This window comes from Sinohyriopsis cumingii, chromosome 17 (assembly GCF_028554795.1).
Source record: "Sinohyriopsis cumingii isolate HCF-2022 chromosome 17, ASM2855479v2, whole genome shotgun sequence".
Classification (NCBI taxonomy): Eukaryota; Metazoa; Mollusca; class Bivalvia; order Unionida; family Unionidae; genus Sinohyriopsis; species Sinohyriopsis cumingii.
Genome location: NC_142977.1, coordinates 79,930,413 through 79,948,324, shown reverse-complemented (window position 1 = coordinate 79,948,324; position 17,912 = coordinate 79,930,413). Strand labels below are relative to the sequence as shown.

The following is a 17,912-nucleotide window of genomic DNA, read 5'->3' as shown; positions in this document are numbered from 1 at the left end:
AGTTGTCGCAAATAAAGAATATCAGAGTACTATTGGGTAAGTGGCAATGTGCACTTTTGAATTAAAATATGACGTTAAAACAGATAATGGTGAAAATAGGTCACAACAAAGGAATTACATCTGGATATGGAATGTATGCAGTAAAACCATTTTTAAACAAGAATCAAAGAAATAATCGATGACAAAGCCAACAGTTGGTGGGGCAAGGATACCGGATATTTGTATCACCTTCGTTCCACCAGATGTTTGATATAAATCTGGTCAAAATATTCGTAAATATTCGTATATTTCTTTTAGTCTATTAAGACGCTTTCGATCAATAACTCAGACACTGACTGTTTTAGTTTTTATCGACAATCTAAAACTAGAAGTGGGGGGAGGGGTTATAAAACAGAGGAAAGGGAGAGTTATAAACTGAATTCAATTTATAATTTTGCATTTTATTTATAAAAAGTCTTACATTTTATGTATATAAAAAATCGATATCACAATTAAAATTCATAAAATGTACAAGTCTCTTTGGTAATATCATATAGACAAATAAAGAAGAGAGAGTGAGAGAGTGAGAGAGACAGAAAGACAGAAACAAATAGATTTTTCGCAACTTCTGCATCAGACTGTTTTCATTTTCTTCTCGATATAGATCACCATATTGTATTAGAAAATTAGAAATTACATGTACACAGCGTTTCTCGGGTGAGATTTGCATCATAATAAGTCAAACAGGCACATCAGAAACTGAAATTTGATTCTTGTAGAAAGTAAGAAAGTAAATGAATATGTAAAACTTGTTCATACATTACAACTGAATACATGTGAGCGCGAACAACTTGAATGACGCTTATCATAACGCGAATTTTATCTAGCTGGGGGTAATAAAACTTATTTTTCAAAAAAATTATCCATGTTTTCAAGATTCATTCTGCGTGATTACTTCTCGCGATATTGTGGTGAATTCCTCCAAGATATAAAACGCACACTCAGTTGGAACGCCTGAGGTTTATCGTTAAATGCATACAACTCCGATGTGCTTAAAATGAGAACACATCGTCAGTCAGTCCTCATTACTTCAGTTGCGCTCGGTTCACACGTCTGACCAATTTCATTTAGAAATAGATTATAGTATACTGGAGTTTACAAAAATAGATATCATTCATCTACAAAGTATACATAGTCCACAAGCTGCATTTGAAAATTTCAATGTTTTAAACAGTGTAGCTAATTCCATTTGAATTTATGAATTAACAGAATGACATGCACCAAACATGATTCCACAAGAACCGTCCGCTCCAAATGATGTATCAATATATGTCAGATTGATATACGTATCTACATAACAACACAACTTTTAGCCATCTCTTTTCTCAACAGAATTCTAGCCTGTCCAACTTCACTGAATCTTTTTCCTCGCACCGATGCACGTTTTCTTTTCATGGTGGTCGTGTCGGTGACTGCGGATTTATTTCCGGCTGAAGACATAGCCGCTACTTCTATAACGTCAGTTACACTTTTCAAAGACATTTTTGCAGATAATTCGGAATAAGCAAGAGCTTCTATGTTTCTTGCTGCTTTCATTCCCTGAAAATAAATAAATAAATAAATAAATAAATAAATAAATAAATCAATAAACTGTAAGAAGCAACCATTTGCAAGTTGTTTCAAATGCAAATGGAAAATAAACCACTATCCCATTACTCATTTCGTTTATAGTCATGTGTTATAATCATATGTCTGACATATGAAATGGTATTTCCGAAGTTCTGAATTAGTCGTGAATCAGTGATGATAATACCTAGTACATGGGCCGATGAGGTCATTGGAATAAAAACCACTTGGGTGTAATTTGTGTTGCAGTATTAGCACTTAGGAACTATATTGAATGACAAGAATTTCCCTGTTTAACATTATCATACTCGTGTAAAAGAAAATATGTTTATTTTATTGTCTATATAATAACGGTTTACCGGATTTTAGTCTTTCAGGAATGTAAGCTCAGCTAGACGAAACCCTCTTATGTGAGCTTTGTAAAAAAAAACACACAAAAAACGTATCATTTCAATATGTATTGGTACATATGTAAGAATTAGCGTTTATCAGCACTTCAGAACAGTAATGGTTATATGGTGTCAGTTAAATGTAAAGTTCTACAAATGTAAATAAAGAAAAATTAAATAAAAAGTTGAAGAAGATAAACCCTTCCAAATAAAGGTTAACATTATATATTAAATGCCAATCCGATTAAAATCAAATCTCCAGTCCTGCTTGAAGATCTGACATCGATTACTTAGGGTCATGTTCTAGTGACCTGTGCTATTACCATAATCGCTAATTGTATCAGCTAATCAGACGAAGTAGATTATCCTTGCTTTGGAGAGACTGAGCAGTATGGCTGAAGATCAACGATGTGTGCCGAACGATTTGATTCACTTTCAGATTTCTGAAAGTTGCATTTCCATTGGCTAATGTAAATGTCGCCAGAACATTACCTTTTAGCGGTCGCTGTCAGATCTTCTCGCAGGACACTGGAGATCTGATTTTAATCGGATTGACATAAAAGGTTAAAATTATGTAAAATTTAAAGTCTAATTGTGTTGAAGCCGAATATTTTTAAGCGATTATGGAGTACTCTATTACGTACTTTAAGCAACATAATAAAAATGATTTAAAAAATTCCATAAGTGTTCTTATTATGACAAGAAGTGAAGGAGTCCATGTTTAGGGTTTATTGGACAGAAGTCTGAATAGCGCCTATTCATATAGACGGAGCAACTATTGTGTTGAAACCAAACTCGAGATAAAGGTCACTAAGATACGAATTAACTACCGCAACTGACTTCCGATTCGACTCAAGCCTTTTTGAATCGTCTCCGTCTGAAGTATGATGATCCACTTTGCACCGCCCTTGTTTGCCAAACACTTGTTAAATTAAAATTAGTTCACTAGTTAGTTTGCTAAAAAGCAAACATTAACTATTAGTGGCTTGGTGGAAAATATGTTATAATATCGCAAGTAAAAACATGTATCAGCAAAAATATCTTTTGCACATAATGTATCGGTTTGGTAAACAAAATGATTTTCTCAAAGAAAATCAAAACTAAAATCTTTCTTCAGAAATAAATACTACAATATTTATTGACAAAATAAAAACTGCAATATTGCGTTTTGCCATTACATATACTTCAAAACTCATTTTGACACGATGCAGTTTCTTTACTGATTGTGAGTCAAGTGTCAATGACGTCAAATGAAGAAGTTTCACTTCATCTAGTGTAATACTTGAACTTGGCTCTTTGTACGATGACACCGGAAAAGCGCGTGATTTATTTATGCATAGTAACATGTCCCTTACGACCTTATTCTATACAGATGGCAGTTTAATATTAAAAGGAAATTGTCATCATTTTAATATCTTTGTTATAGGTGTTCTGGACACTTTCTACATAACATAATTAGGACGTGGTTGTAGCAATATATAAATTAGATTTGAATTTCTAAATAACACTTTCATTACATAAGTAATAATTCTGACAGAATCTTGCATCAGACTGTCAGTTCATTTTCGTTATTAAGAATCTTACTGGATACGCCGCCTTAGAACATTGAAATCAAGCGGTTTAAACCAAGAAGACTAGAAAAAGATAGCCACGCACAAATAAAATGCTCTTTGCAGCCGACACATTTTCTTTTAAATAATTCTCTAAATGTGTTTATTAGTCAACCAGTAATGTATAATTACTACTATAACAATAAAATATCTAGGATATAACTTGCGCGTACATAAATTTACATAAAATAACAGATGTCGTTATGGCTCATCGATTTCTAGGTCAATATAAAATATTTTCCTGCGACAGCAACAGACTGAAATAAACTAGTCAAAAAAATAATAAATTTAAAGGTTTAATTCCTGTAAAGTTTGGCAAACACAACGGTTTTTATGTTTTATTTGTTTGTTTTGTCTATGTTTTGTATTTGCCTTTGAAAAAGACTCATTAAGAGCCGACAACGTCCAGGCTAGTTAGATACTAGTTTTGCACTGTTCGCAGTTAGTTTAATTGCATTTATCTTAATCAATTCCCGACAAACGTGATCCCTTGCTGGACCCATTGCACTTGAAAGGACTGTTATTCGCCATATGATTTGTATTATATATATATATATATATATATATATATATATATATATATATATATATATATATATATATATATATATATATATATATATATATATATATATATATATATATATTGCGATTATGAGTATACACCATTTATATGAGTGTCTGCTATCGCAAGGCGTCGTGGGGGCTGTCATTCCTAACTTAATTGCAATAGGTCTGTGAAATACTAGACAGAGTCGCACCACACGTTATTCATTCAGACGAAAATACTATAAACTCTTTACAATTGTGGTGTATAGCACTGCAAGTGACTTCCGATACTTCTCTTGTCCCTTGGAATTGTTCCCAAATAAGTATGATTTTGTTTTACCGCCCTTGTTTTTGTCATGTGTTTGACGAATTTAGTTTTAAAAAAACAAAACAAATTATCGACATGCAAAAATTGGTTGCAAGTACAAGTCATGTGCTTACCACAAGCTTGACATGTAAAACTCGCCAAATATGTAGTTAGCGACAACTTAAGTATCTACCATTGCAATAGAGGTCAATAGCATTGGATCATGATGGGTTCGTTCTTGTACAGACTCTTGTGAAACGGAAACCATAACGCGTGCTAAATTCCGTGATAAGACATATCGCATCGAACACACTCGTTGTACTTATTGTCGATGAGCCCTTCTTGATAGCTATACCATATGCTTGGCCACATGACTTTACATGAACACAATAAAAAAAATTATACATTGTAATTAATTATAGTGTATGAGAGTAGCTACTTTTTTGTACATTTATAACCTTCACTGAAAATGGACAAAATCCTTAAGAATCACATTTAGGTTCGAATTAACCCCAAAATATGTAGGTGTAAGGTTGCGGTTACCCCCATTCATATTATCAGTAACAACTGTGGTTTGAATAGATTACACTATGGCGTGAAGACACACGTGCATGTGCTTTCCTGTTAAAAAATATATAAATATGGGTTGTTTACAAAGAGTTTTGAAATATTTTTTATTTTGTCCGTTTCCAGCGATGTTGTACAAACTTAAAAAAGATTAAATTGCTTGGTTAAACGGGAGATGATTAAATCTTTTGTCCTTTTCGTAATTATTATAAAATTAGCTAGGTACAATATATATTTTCTAGTGTGCTCATTGGATGTCATATGACCAAAATACATTTTGTAAAGACATGGAAGGGTGCTTAATCCACCTGCCCGGTGACACAATCAAGCAGTTGCCAAAACACATGATCTCGGTTTCTGTGGTTGCCTGAGCAAAAAAAGAACGTCGGGCAGTTACGCAGCGAATCAAAAACTCTCCCTGCACAAATAATTAGTGAGATACATAAGCACATAAAAACTTTTTCAGACCATGTAATGATCAACACACCCAAGACAGCTTTTTCCAATCGGTATACCAAATGATCATTTAAACAAGACTACCTTCACGTGAGTTGTCATTTTCTTGGTTTATCACTAGCTGTGTACTGGCCTTACATAATCTACCGTATCTTCCCGCACGTCACTAGACCGCTATAAAATATTATTAATGCTCGTGTGGTATTTACCTCTTATACAATGAAAAGTAGCGCATGGAAAGATACAAATTATGGTTTATTTGTTTGTTGTTGTTGTTGTTGTTTTATTTATATATAAAAAAAATAATGTGCATAACTTGTGAAATATAAGTTGTGACGTATTGTTTTTGTAAATGCTTAAAAAGTATATATTTATTTTCTATTTTGAGAATATTTAACTTTCTATATTATTTTCTTCAGACTCATTGGTGTGGTTTTACGTCACAGTAAGACATGTAGGTTCCTTAGTGCTGAGGTAAAGTGGCTGGCGCAGGGATGCATTACGATAGCAGACAAGTGCCGATCCAATTGTGGGATTCAAATTCCAAGCAACCCAAAAATCACATAACAACTTGCAGGTTGTTGTGCATTTTCTTGCAATGCTTTAAGTTGCAATTTGATACATGAGTGTGTCATTAAAAATACAAATATTGGGAAAAAGTACAATGTAACCAAATTTATATAAAATAGTATTGAGTATTTAAACATTCATTAAATTTGAACAGCTTAAAGTCATATATTTGTTTTACCAAATACACATGAAAATGTATGTTGCTTAGTTATGGTTTTTGGCATAAAACAGTCATTGAAATTACATCATTTTTCCGAGAAAATAAAAACAGTTTACGGCAACTTGCATATCACTAAATCTACCACTTTGTGCTGACTTTCTCATTTTCGTTCACATGACTTTTACTGAGATCCTAAAAAATGTAAAAGCATTTTTCTTGTCCATTATTTCAAAAGAGACAGAAGTTGCAACACAGTAAGTTTACATCCAATCTCTCCAAGAGTTCCACCGCTAATGTGTACTTTTGAGAGAGTGACTTTGTAAGGTGAAATTGTTTGCATTTGGAACATGCAAAGTGGAGAAAATGTTGACATACATCTATGCTACTTTGATGTAATGTGGCTGACGTTTCTTTGGATATTGTACTTATGGAAATTGAACATGATCTAAACACACTGGTAATTAAAATGACTGCTCCCTTGTGCTAAAACAATCAGACTGAATTAGTGTTAAGTACACTATCTTTAGTAGTTATTTAAATAGGGAAAATGAATTTTGCCAGACTAGATAATACCAGCTTCCGAAAGTGCAATGGATGAATGACCAAATATATCAAATGTAAAAACAGTTATCAGCTTTTTTATACAATATACGCTGAAGTCCAGGAAGTGAAATTGATAAAAATGGAGCTATCAGGTTTTTGAAAGGTGCACATCTGGAGTTAGGACAAACTGTATACTCTATAACCCATATTACAACCATCAATCATACACCAAAATAAATGGAACAAAATTTTCTTTGAGCAATACCTAAATAGTCAGTATAACCAGTGAGGAAACCCGGGTAAATTAGTTTTCTTAATATGCTAAGCCTATGAGAAATATGAAACTATAGAGTGCCACCTTAATACAAATGATTTCATGGCGATATTAATCATGTCATTTGTAGCTGCAAAGAAAGCGTTTATGTTGCAAAAGCGGACATCCTTAAAATTAATTCGTTATTCGTCTCATTCTCGAGTCCGTACATATATGCTTGTAATTACCTGTTCATGCGTTACTGGTGATTGGTCCTTCTTTTTCAATGTATGGATCGTGCGGCCGTCGTCTCTAAGGTCAGATTTGCATCCTACTAAAATGATTGGTTGATTTGGACAGTGTTCCCTGACTTCTAGATACCACTGAAAGTAAACCAAAAGACTTTTTCATTTTATAGTTTTCTTTTTATTATATATCTGTTGAACAATGGGGTATTTGAAGACTGCAATTTCATCCGAATAAAAAGGAAGCGGTTTCTAAACAGGGAGGAGTAATAGTAGCAAATCATTCTATAAAAACATTTGAATATGTGTCACGATTTACATATTTTAAAGTGTTCTCTCGTTCAATCTGTTCGTCTGTCTCTCACACACATGCACACACAAACACGCGCTCGTACGCAAAGCACAATCATAATTCTGTCTCGTACCTTTGATGTAACATTTTCTAAGGATTCTGGGTCGTCGATAGAGAAACAGATAATGACAAGATCTGTATCTTTGTATGAGAGAGGCCGCACTGTGTCGTATGTTGAGTCACCTGTCATAGAAAGAAAACTCGTATCAGCCGAAAGGCAGCATAAACGTGCCACGAAATATTATAATTTTAACCTTCAAACTCGACTTCCTTAAAATTATTGACAAGATTTGCACACAGTATTGTATGAAATACAAATCAGAAATTGACTGATTTAACAAGAAATTCACAAACTGCACACTATTATCATTCGTTATTTAGCCTTTGCGAATGCGAAAACCCCAAATATGCTTGTCACCTTTATGGTGTTTCTGTTGGTCATCTCATAAAACGCCACGTTTCCAAAAATTATTATTCCCTTTGATAGGAGTAGTATTTAGAAAGACTTAAATGGTAGGGGATGAAAATCAACGGGCTTGTAAGAAATGCTCAGCATTTATTAATACGTAACACAAATAAACGTATTAGGAGCTAAACACCTCACTATGTGATTTTACTCGTTTCCTGACATTTTTTCCCCCAAAGCTATTCGGTAATACTTAACTAACATTTGAAAAAGAAATAAAGACATTGACTAAATCGATTTTCGCAGAAACTAACTAAATTCTGGGAGAAATTTATTTACAAATTGGGTTGCTTGAAAAACCGGAATCACACCCTGAGTTAGAGTTCCAACCTGAGAAATAATATGATGTGGGTTTTAAAAAAAATATGGACTTTCCCACTAAAGTTTAAACAAAGTTTCTCTTCTTTTTATTGATTATATTATAATGATATTGCCAGTTCTAAGATGTTGATACGTATGAATGTAGGTAACATGAATATTTTATCTCTTTTTGTATTTTCTTTCTTTTTGTAATTTATATCAAAATAAGTAATTAATAGTTACGTAGTCTCGAGCCGAGAATAATATGTTGCATTTCGCATGCCATAACAATAATGAAGGAAAAATAAGCGTTGCTCTAGGTTAATGTAACAGTTTATGGTTTTACAAGCTGCAAGTGCCTGTACAGATTTCACAGACAATGTTAAACTTTAATTTAGTAGATCAAGCAAGTGTTCTGAAATGATGGTGAAATTACGATATGTCATTTCGATGAATAGTTGCTAAAATGGAGTGGTGACTCCATGTATCAAGCATTTCATTAGAAATATAAGTTTATATCTTTTAATATTATTAATTTATTTTAATTTTTGCAATGATAATTTTAAATGTGGAAAACCAACTATTAATTACAAGTGACAGAAGATAGTTATATGTGTCATGCCACATTTTTACTGCTCATCTGTTGCCATGTACAATACAATTTATAATTACACAGGAAGTGTGTAATAAGTAATATTTAAGGACAGACTACCATTCTACGATGTCATTAAACAGCTGTAACCATGCGACCGAGTCATCAGTTGCTTTTTGATCATATACTTTCGTTGCATTATTCTGACAGAATAACAGTTTGTTCCCTTGAAACTATTACCAGACTGCCAGAAGGTAAATAAAATAAAATAAAAGATTAAGCCGACCATCTCAGTAACAAAGGACTAATTCAACCTAGTGCGAAATATTACATTCCAGTGACATAATACGTATTAGGCGAGACGGTTTGTACTATTAGCGAAAATTTAGCATACTTGCAGTGAAGTCACATATCCTTAGGCGCGCGGTTTATTTTGTCTTGCAGGTTGATTTGGTGATTCTAGTACACACACCGAAATTATCTTGACATTTAGTTTGCACAACGTCTTTGAGAGTTTTCTTTTTGTGTTCCTTTCTTTTGATTAACGTTATTTTATTCAACTTTTGTTATCGTGCTTGCTTCTGCTATTAATATTAATTGCGGCTGCTACTACTAATACTAATACTACTACCCTCTCTTCAATATCTTGGCGAAGACAAAGAAAATACCGAATATAAAGTGAACGTATTGAACGCCTGAATTACAAATGATTCAAAAAGTTTCAACCCTATTTCAAAGACAAAATTTTAGCGGATGAAGCTGATATTTTTTTAAAGTCACGATATATGAATATCAAGTAGTATAAAGTGTTTTGACTATGTATATTGGCGCATGCGTTATCCTTTGTTTAATAATTGTATCTACCGACTGAATAAAAAAAAATATAATTTGGGGAAAGTTTTTAATGCTGGTCAGATTATGAAATAGAGTTCAAAATTAAAATATTTGTGAGCTAAGGTGGAAACAACAAAAATGTATAACGCCACTCAATATACATTTTGATTGTAGTAGCAGCATTCCATATTTTGAAATGATTACCTTTCACATGGTAAAGAACAATGTTGTATGTTCAAATCACCAGCAAATGCTAACTTTGATGAGTGACACAGAGACGTTTGCATTTTGAGTCGAAACTTCTAATAGCTATAGATGCCACTTTCCAGGGTTCATTCCGAGAGTGATACAATCAATATTATGAGAGAGAGAGAGAGAGAGAGAGAGAGAGAGAGAGAGAGATGGGACTAGCTGGTTTAGACAGTTTCATGAAGACAAACACATAGAAGATATATTACCTGTTGTGTCCCATATGGACATCTGAATTCTAAACGAATCTGAGACGTTATACGTTGTCGTGTATGTATCAAATCCGGTGGGTGTGTACGTCTGTAAGAATAAAATGAAAGAGCAAAAAATATTTAGTAAGTTCTAAAATCCAGAAACACAGGATACAATTCAGAAGGAAGTGGGAGTCGTTTAATTATTTTCTTTTAACGACATCTGTCCGTTTCCAATGTGAGCGAGATTCATTTGAATCACCTGCTGAGGAAAATAACATTTGCCAGCGTTTTATATTACATATGATTTCAGGGATTGACCTTCGCTTAGGAAACAAAATATTGAATATAGGGGTATCTCGATAGGGGTGGAACGAATAAGCAGTGTATAGTATGAAATAAGCTATCTTGGGCAATAATAGCCAGCCTAGAGCATGACATAAGCTATCCAGGGCAATAAACGGCCAGTCTAGAACATGAAATAAGCTATCATGGGCAATTATAGCCAGTCTAGAACATGAAATAAGCTATCATGGGCAATTATAGTCACTAGAACATGAAATAAGCTATCATGGGCAATAATTGTCAGTCTAGAGCATGAAATAAGCTATCCAGGGCAATAATAGCCAGTCAAGAGCATGAAATAAGCTATCATGGGCAATAATAGCCAGCCTAGAACATGACATAAGCTATCCAGGGCAATTAAAGCCAGTCTAGAGCATGAACTAAGCTATCCTGGGCAATAATAGCCAGTCTAGAGCATGAAATAAGCTATCCTGGGCAATAATAGCCAGTCTAAAACATGAAATAAGCTATCCTGGGCAATAATAGCCAGCCTAGAGCATGACATAAGCTATCCTGGGCAATAATAGCCAGTCTAGAGCATGAAATAAGCTATCCTGGGCAATAATAGCCAGTCTAGAGCATGAAATAAGCTATCCTGGGCAATAACATCCAGTCTAGAGCATGAAATAAGCTATCCTGGGCAATTATAGCCAGTCTAGAGCATGAAATAAGCTATCCATGGCAATTATAGCTAGCCTAGAGCATGAAATAAGCTATCCTGGGCAATAATAGCCAGCCTAGAGCATAACATAAGCTATCCTGGGCAATTATAGCCAGCCTAGAGCATGAAATAAGCTATCCTGGGCAATAATAGCCAGTCTAGAGCATGAAATAAGCTATCCGTGGCAATTATAGCTAGCCTAGAGCATGAAATAAGCTATCCTGGGCAATAATAGCCAGCCTAGAACATGACATAAGCTATCCAGGGCAATTATAGCCAGTCTAAAACATGAAATAAGCTATCCTGGGCAATTATAGCCAGCCTAGAGCATGAAATAAGCTATCCTGGGCAATAATATCCACTCTAGAGCATGAAATAAGCTATCCCGGGCAATAATAGCCAGTCTAGAGCATGAAATAAGCTATCCCGGGCAATAATAGCCAGTCTAGAGCATGAAATAACCTATCCTGGGCAATAATATCCACTCTAGAGCATGAAATAAGCTATCATGGGCAATAATAGCCAGTCTAGAGCATGAAATAAGCTATCATGGTCATTTATAGCCAGTCTAGAACATGAAATAAGCTATCCTGGGTAATAATAGCCAGTCTATAGCATGAAATAGAATATCCAGGGCAATTATAGCCAGTCTAGAACATGAAATAAGCTATCATGGGCAATTATAGTCAGTCTAGAGCATGAAATAAGCTATCCTGGGCAATAATAACCAGTCTAGAGCATGAAATAAGCTATCCCGGGCAATAATAGCCAGTCTATAGCATGAAATAGAATATCCAGGGCAATTATAGCCAGTCTAGAACATGAAATAAGCTATCATGGGCAATAACATCCAGTCTAGAGCATGAAATAAGCTATCCAGGGCAATAATAGGCAGTCTAAAACATGAAATAAGCTATCTTGGGCAATAATAGCCAGTCTAGAGCATGAAATAAGCTATCCTGGACAAGAATAGCCAGTCTAGAGCATGAAATAAGCTATCCAGGGCAATAATAGCCAGTCTAGAGCATGAAATAAGCTATCCCGGGCAAGAAACTTTGATGATTAATTGTAAGCGGAAAAAACTTTGATGGGGAAATCTACTGGATCAAATCTTATCTCTGACAGGATGGCATTATAGTGTCCAGCCATGATGGCTATAAAGATAACATATCAAAAACTATGCACCAACATCCAACCTATGAATATACTCCTTTGCTGCCTGCAGACGAATGCCCAACATGCCAAATTTCAGCTCCCATAACTATTTAGTGCATAGAATCTGAACAGTTCGGATAATAAGACGCATCCCCAAGTCATAGTCTCAGTGACTGATGCTGACAGACGTGATGATCTGCAATCGTGATCCCAGGATCTACGGATGGTCCTTCTTTCTACCCATGAAAACCAAATTTTAATCACTAGCCGTGTTTTTTGAGAGCTCACTTTATACATTGTTGGAGAAAGAACTGTATGAAAGTCAATACATCGCACGCTGCATAGAAACTGTTAGAGCAATTTTGAGAAAAGGTAATTGCCAAAATCTGTGTAATGTCATGTCACTGTGCAAAATATTCCTTTGCCAAATTTTATTTCATCCTGATTGACTTGCTGAGCGGTCTAGACGCTAATAGGCAAAACATGGTGTTGTATCCCGACTACTTACCATGTTGAGTATATGTAATCGGATAACAATCGGCTGTAAATACAAGTTGTTTACAAGTAACCATTGAGCACGGGGAATTTCCAGTTAGTATAGGATAAAAATGGTTCTGATGACATCGGCATATTTAAATAATCTACAGTGTTGAACAACTTTATTGTCAAAAGAATTTTTAAAAAATTTTAAAAAAATGATACAAGCCTGTGATTTATCGATTCATGATTACTGTTCAAGTCATGCCATTAAAAACTACATGCCAAAAATAAAAGTAGAAATGGGCCATAACGTAATACTCAAGTAATGGTTCAATTTAAAAATGAGAATATTTCAACATGACCCGATTATTATTTTTTACTTTAGATTAAAAACCAAGTACATATAAAGGTCCATGTTACAAGTCAAAAATGATTCCTTTACTTTTTCATTTCTTACTGATTTTTGTTGTTAAAATGATTCAATAAAAATACGTCATGTAAAAGGTATAGAATCCTTAAAAGTAAAATATTATACACACAATCAGTAGAGAATTTAATGGATACGTTAATTAATAAGGAATATAGGAGCAGCGCATTAATCGTGCTTTTCTAGCTTAAGAATATATAGTTGTGGATAGAACTATTGAATCTTGAGGGCTTTTATTTTTAATTCCTTTTCTTCGAGTTTGTTCAGTATCGAAATTTCAATTCCAGTATGTATGTTTGATACAGTGGTGGCAACAAGGTCAATGATTTTTATCTTACATCAGATGCAATTAAATCATCTCTCAGTTCTACATGGCCTAACAGGCAGTTTGCTAGATACACACAGCAAAGAGTTAACGATAGATTGCATAGGGCGGTACCAAAAATCCAGCATTCGTCCCAGTATAATAGTGTGAATGATTCTATTTCAAACTAATATAATTCTGACAAACACAATGTGCATAAGAGCTGGATGCTTATTTACCGGACAACCGAGGCTCACGAAATACTGGGCAATCACAATAACGACAATTTCTACCTAGTAAAGGTTGACTAAGATCCCGTGAACCAGTAAATAGATTACAGCGCTTAAATATTTTCCGGTCCAATGTATCAGAAGTAGATCATGGCTCAGATAAGAATTAACATCTTAGATAGCGAGGCCAGCCAGAAGGCAGCACAGCGTCGACATCGCAAAAAAAATTTTTTTTATTGAAGTAGAGAGAGGGGGGAGGAAGAGTGGCTTGGAATGTGAGTCTATAAACATATGTAACTATTTAATTGTATACCTATTCGCCTTGAAGCATGTATCCAAAATTTATCTCATTAAACGAGGAAAACGCCGTAAAATGACGTCGAACCGCTTTAGAAGTTTTATTGTTGCTAAACACCAAGATACTCTCACATTTGTCAGAATAGTTTTGTTTGAATGCTATTCATCTCCCTAATCGAAATAACCCCAAGACATTCTATTGTGTCTCTTATTATGCCAAGATCACTATCCAGCATAAAAGAAAATAAAACGATCGAGGGCATTACATAATAAATAATTATTTGAAAAGATAATGTTACATTAGCACCGGGTATATTGTAAAACATTAAATGTTAGGATGCATTCCAATGCAAACATGCTCATAGCATTTCGCACGAACCCCTTGAAGTAAAATCCCTTTTCTTCTGTGATCAATTTTTCGTTAATAAATTATTATTTTCCTGCAAGTTTGAAGAGATTGTACACTAATAGTGTGGTTTCACTGTTAATATTTTGTGGATACCAACCCCCAAGCGCAACCTCAGTTGGACTTCTATGAAAATGTACGCATATCATTATAACGAACATCTTCTTATATCGCGTTAAAAATATTTCTTTATATATGGCAGAGAATACCGTATGGATAAATAATGGAAAATGGCAAACTAGCATCTCATTTAAATAAAGTTTTATTTGTGTGGCCCAAACACACGCGGAAGAAAGATCCATCGACATTCCGATATAATAATTGTATGTACTAGAGAGGATAGAGTTCGTGTGGTACATAATGATAATGGACAATTAGGCCGTCTTCCGAAAGGCAATTTTCGAACTGATGCAAGTAGATTTATCAGAGTTGCACGTAATCATCAAACGATTTGTGTGGCAACGTCAAGCCTTTCGAATGCCTGCCTGTTATGTCATTGGCATGACAGATCTCACAGCCTAATATGCACTTATATACTATAATCTTGGAGGGGGGAATGGTACAAAGCAAACAAATCGGCCCATTTTATTCGGTTTCCCTTATCTGTCTATGTGTCACATATTGTCAGAGGAATTTGAAAATTCATCTTTTTAAAACGAAAGAAAAAATGTTCCAGCTCGAAAAAAAATCCACTCGTTGCCCACCCCTCAACTTTCTTAACATAGTTCACTTAAAGTCGATTGATCTATTTTTCTCTTCTGAGACCATATCATAGAAGAAACACACACACACACACACACACACACACACACACACACACACACACATGTATGTATGACTTAAAGGTTTGCAAGGATATTTAAGGACGGTTGTCTAAACTTTCTATAGAGCTCATCTACCTATAAATGACAGTGTTGTTGTTTAGTTGACAAGCATTTTTCAAGGCACATCCGTATATGAAGAAAAAAACAAACATCGGGTGCCTTACCTAGAAACTAAATTAAATACAGAAAGTGTGTTATCATGGTCTGAGCAGGGATCGAACCCCAACCTACTCATCACATATAACAGAAAGTGGTCTTTCGTATACATACACCGCATATACTGAAGTATACAGAAGAAAATATTGCTCATGAACAATACTATGTGTCGAATGTTTATATATATATCGTGGTTTTTACATAATGTGTGGCCAAGTTTTGTTGTGCTGGAGAATGCTTCTCTCTCTCTTTCTCTCTTACACAAACACACACAAATACACACAGCCCAAGAACGACACGATAAACAAACTCAACGAATGAAGTAGTTCTATCATTATATGAATATAGGTAGGTAGTAATAGAGGGATAACAAGATGTACCTAAACTTGAATCGACACGATATAACCTTCTAAGTGTTGATGTGCCAAGCCAAACAATCCACTTATTTTTCTGTCTTGCATAGCATAAATGTCGCGCCGACACTCCAACGAACTGAGTAAAGTACCCAAATCTGCTAAAGTCACAACCAAATTTAAAAGCAGGTTTGAAATATCACTAATGATAATATCTATCTATCTATCTATCTATCTATCTATCTATCTAGTAAGATATTCTTGTATAGACATTTATCACATTTATGACAAATCAACATTTTCCATGAACCACATTCATGTGACTTTAAAAACAAGATGGCATTTATTGGTTTTTACTGTTTACTTTAGACGAAAACATCAATATTTTCGTATACTTGCCTTGCTTTCTTAACGGGGCAAAGTCTGTATCTATTTAACTCAATATGACCTTCAAGGTGGAAATGTTTAGTGATAATTACCTCAGTGTAAGTTCCATGAATGTACCGGTGAATCAGAGAAGTCTTTCCGCATCCACAGTCTCCTACAACAATGACCTTAGTTCGGACAGTTTCTCCATTCTGCCCCATGTCTACACACTCAGCAACCCCTTCCTTCATATTACGTTGAATAATCTGCCTTTTGGGAGAGGCAAAGCACTATAGATTATAACGGGTATCCCCTAAATGTATAAAACAAAGTCTCGACTTATGGGTATTGCAATACGTAGGGGATACTAATTTAAGTAAGATAAATTATGAACAAGCACGAGTTCTGTCTCCTAAATGAAGATCTGCATCACCATCTGCCTGCGTCAGATATGTTTAAAAATATGAAAAGAAAACTCTTCCAGTGTTATGCTTTTCTCACACAAATGCAAGTTGGAACAAATATTTGTCTTCAAATCTGAACGATGACCTCGTATTGTCAGTTAAAATACTGTTGTAGACAAACACTTCAACTTATATAATAAAGCAGTATCTTCAGTAAATATGCATTCCATAGCCAGCCATTATAAAAAGAAATTCCGCACAAGGTTATAGTTATAATTCAAGAGGCGAATATATCACACTTATTTTTGGCTTTACGGCAGCGGCATGATAAAACTGCTTAATGCATTTACTCCAGCCTACAACATGTGTGAGTTGCAAACACTGAGAGTGTTTACTTATACTGCGAGAAAACCCGTCTGACACTTGGTTAATTATAGCACGGTCATGTGACAGTAACTTCGGACCAATCAGAGGGCTTCTCTGGACTAATGAATTTCCCAAGCATACAGTCTTGATGAAGTAAGCTTTGAAAACAGCTATTGAGTAAATGCCATGCCGTAATTATTACTATTCATATGAATGAGTGAATTAAAAAGAAACTGATGCAATGATGTGAATAATAGTTAAAATAAACAAGCGTCAAGAAAGACTGAAACATCAATTGCTCCTGTTAGGTGCTTAACTGCCAAAAAATATGTCTTGTAGTTACCAAGGCACCAATAATAATAATAATAATAATAACAATAACAATAACAACAATAATTGTGTGTTTATTTATTGGTTTCGCGTGTGTTATAACGTAACCAATCGATCAGGAAATTTCTTTCAAGTATGTATTTCAAGAGATCTCATTTACATTTAAAACTATTACTTGCATAATTCAACGAGATATAAATCTTAATCGATTATTCCTGTTAGAATGTTATTTTCTCCACAGTACCATTGTCAATGCCATTGTATAGTTCCAATAAGCTTGAAAAGCACCAAACGATTATTATCGCCTATTGAGGTACAAAAGATTCGTCGCTGTAATGAGATACATTCTAAATGATCTTAGCCTGGAAAGCTTGACCACTGACCTTCTTCCGGTGTCCACTCCCCTTTTTTCAGAATGTGATTATTGTACTTGTAGGAAAGGAATAGACAGATTTTTTCTAGCTAATCTGTAACAATCTTCTCTAACATTTAAAACGTATTACATATCCGTTCATTATTTTCTGTAAGATGAAAATGGTTTATATTTATATGAAATAGCAATAATAATAA

The 17,912-nt window shown here is 34.5% G+C and overlaps 1 protein-coding gene across 1 annotated transcript; it reads right to left on the bottom strand.

Annotated features, from left to right (window-relative positions):
• Window positions 1-424: 424 nt before the first annotated feature.
• Window positions 425-17,047, bottom strand: LOC149779305 (ras-like GTP-binding protein Rho1). The gene is made up of 5 exons (XM_089939923.1): window positions 16,356-17,047; window positions 10,257-10,347; window positions 7,680-7,789; window positions 7,258-7,392; window positions 425-1,578 (listed from the first exon to the last, which is right to left on the bottom strand). The coding sequence occupies exons 1-5, from the start codon at window positions 16,491-16,493 to the stop codon at window positions 1,330-1,332; spliced, it is 723 nt and encodes a 240-aa protein (XP_089796049.1). The 5' UTR covers window positions 16,494-17,047; the 3' UTR covers window positions 425-1,329.
• Window positions 17,048-17,912: the final 865 nt, after the last annotated feature.

Coding starts and splice junctions, on each gene's coding strand:
- LOC149779305 (XM_089939923.1), bottom strand. CDS start 16,493: ATGAAGGAAGGGGTTGCTGAGTGTGTAGACATGGGGCAGAATGGAGAA. Junction 10,348..16,355: donor TTCATGGAACTTACACTGAG/GTAATTATCACT, acceptor TTATTCTTACAG/ACGTACACACCCACCGGATT. Junction 7,790..10,256: donor GTCCATATGGGACACAACAG/GTAATATATCTT, acceptor TTTCTATGACAG/GTGACTCAACATACGACACA.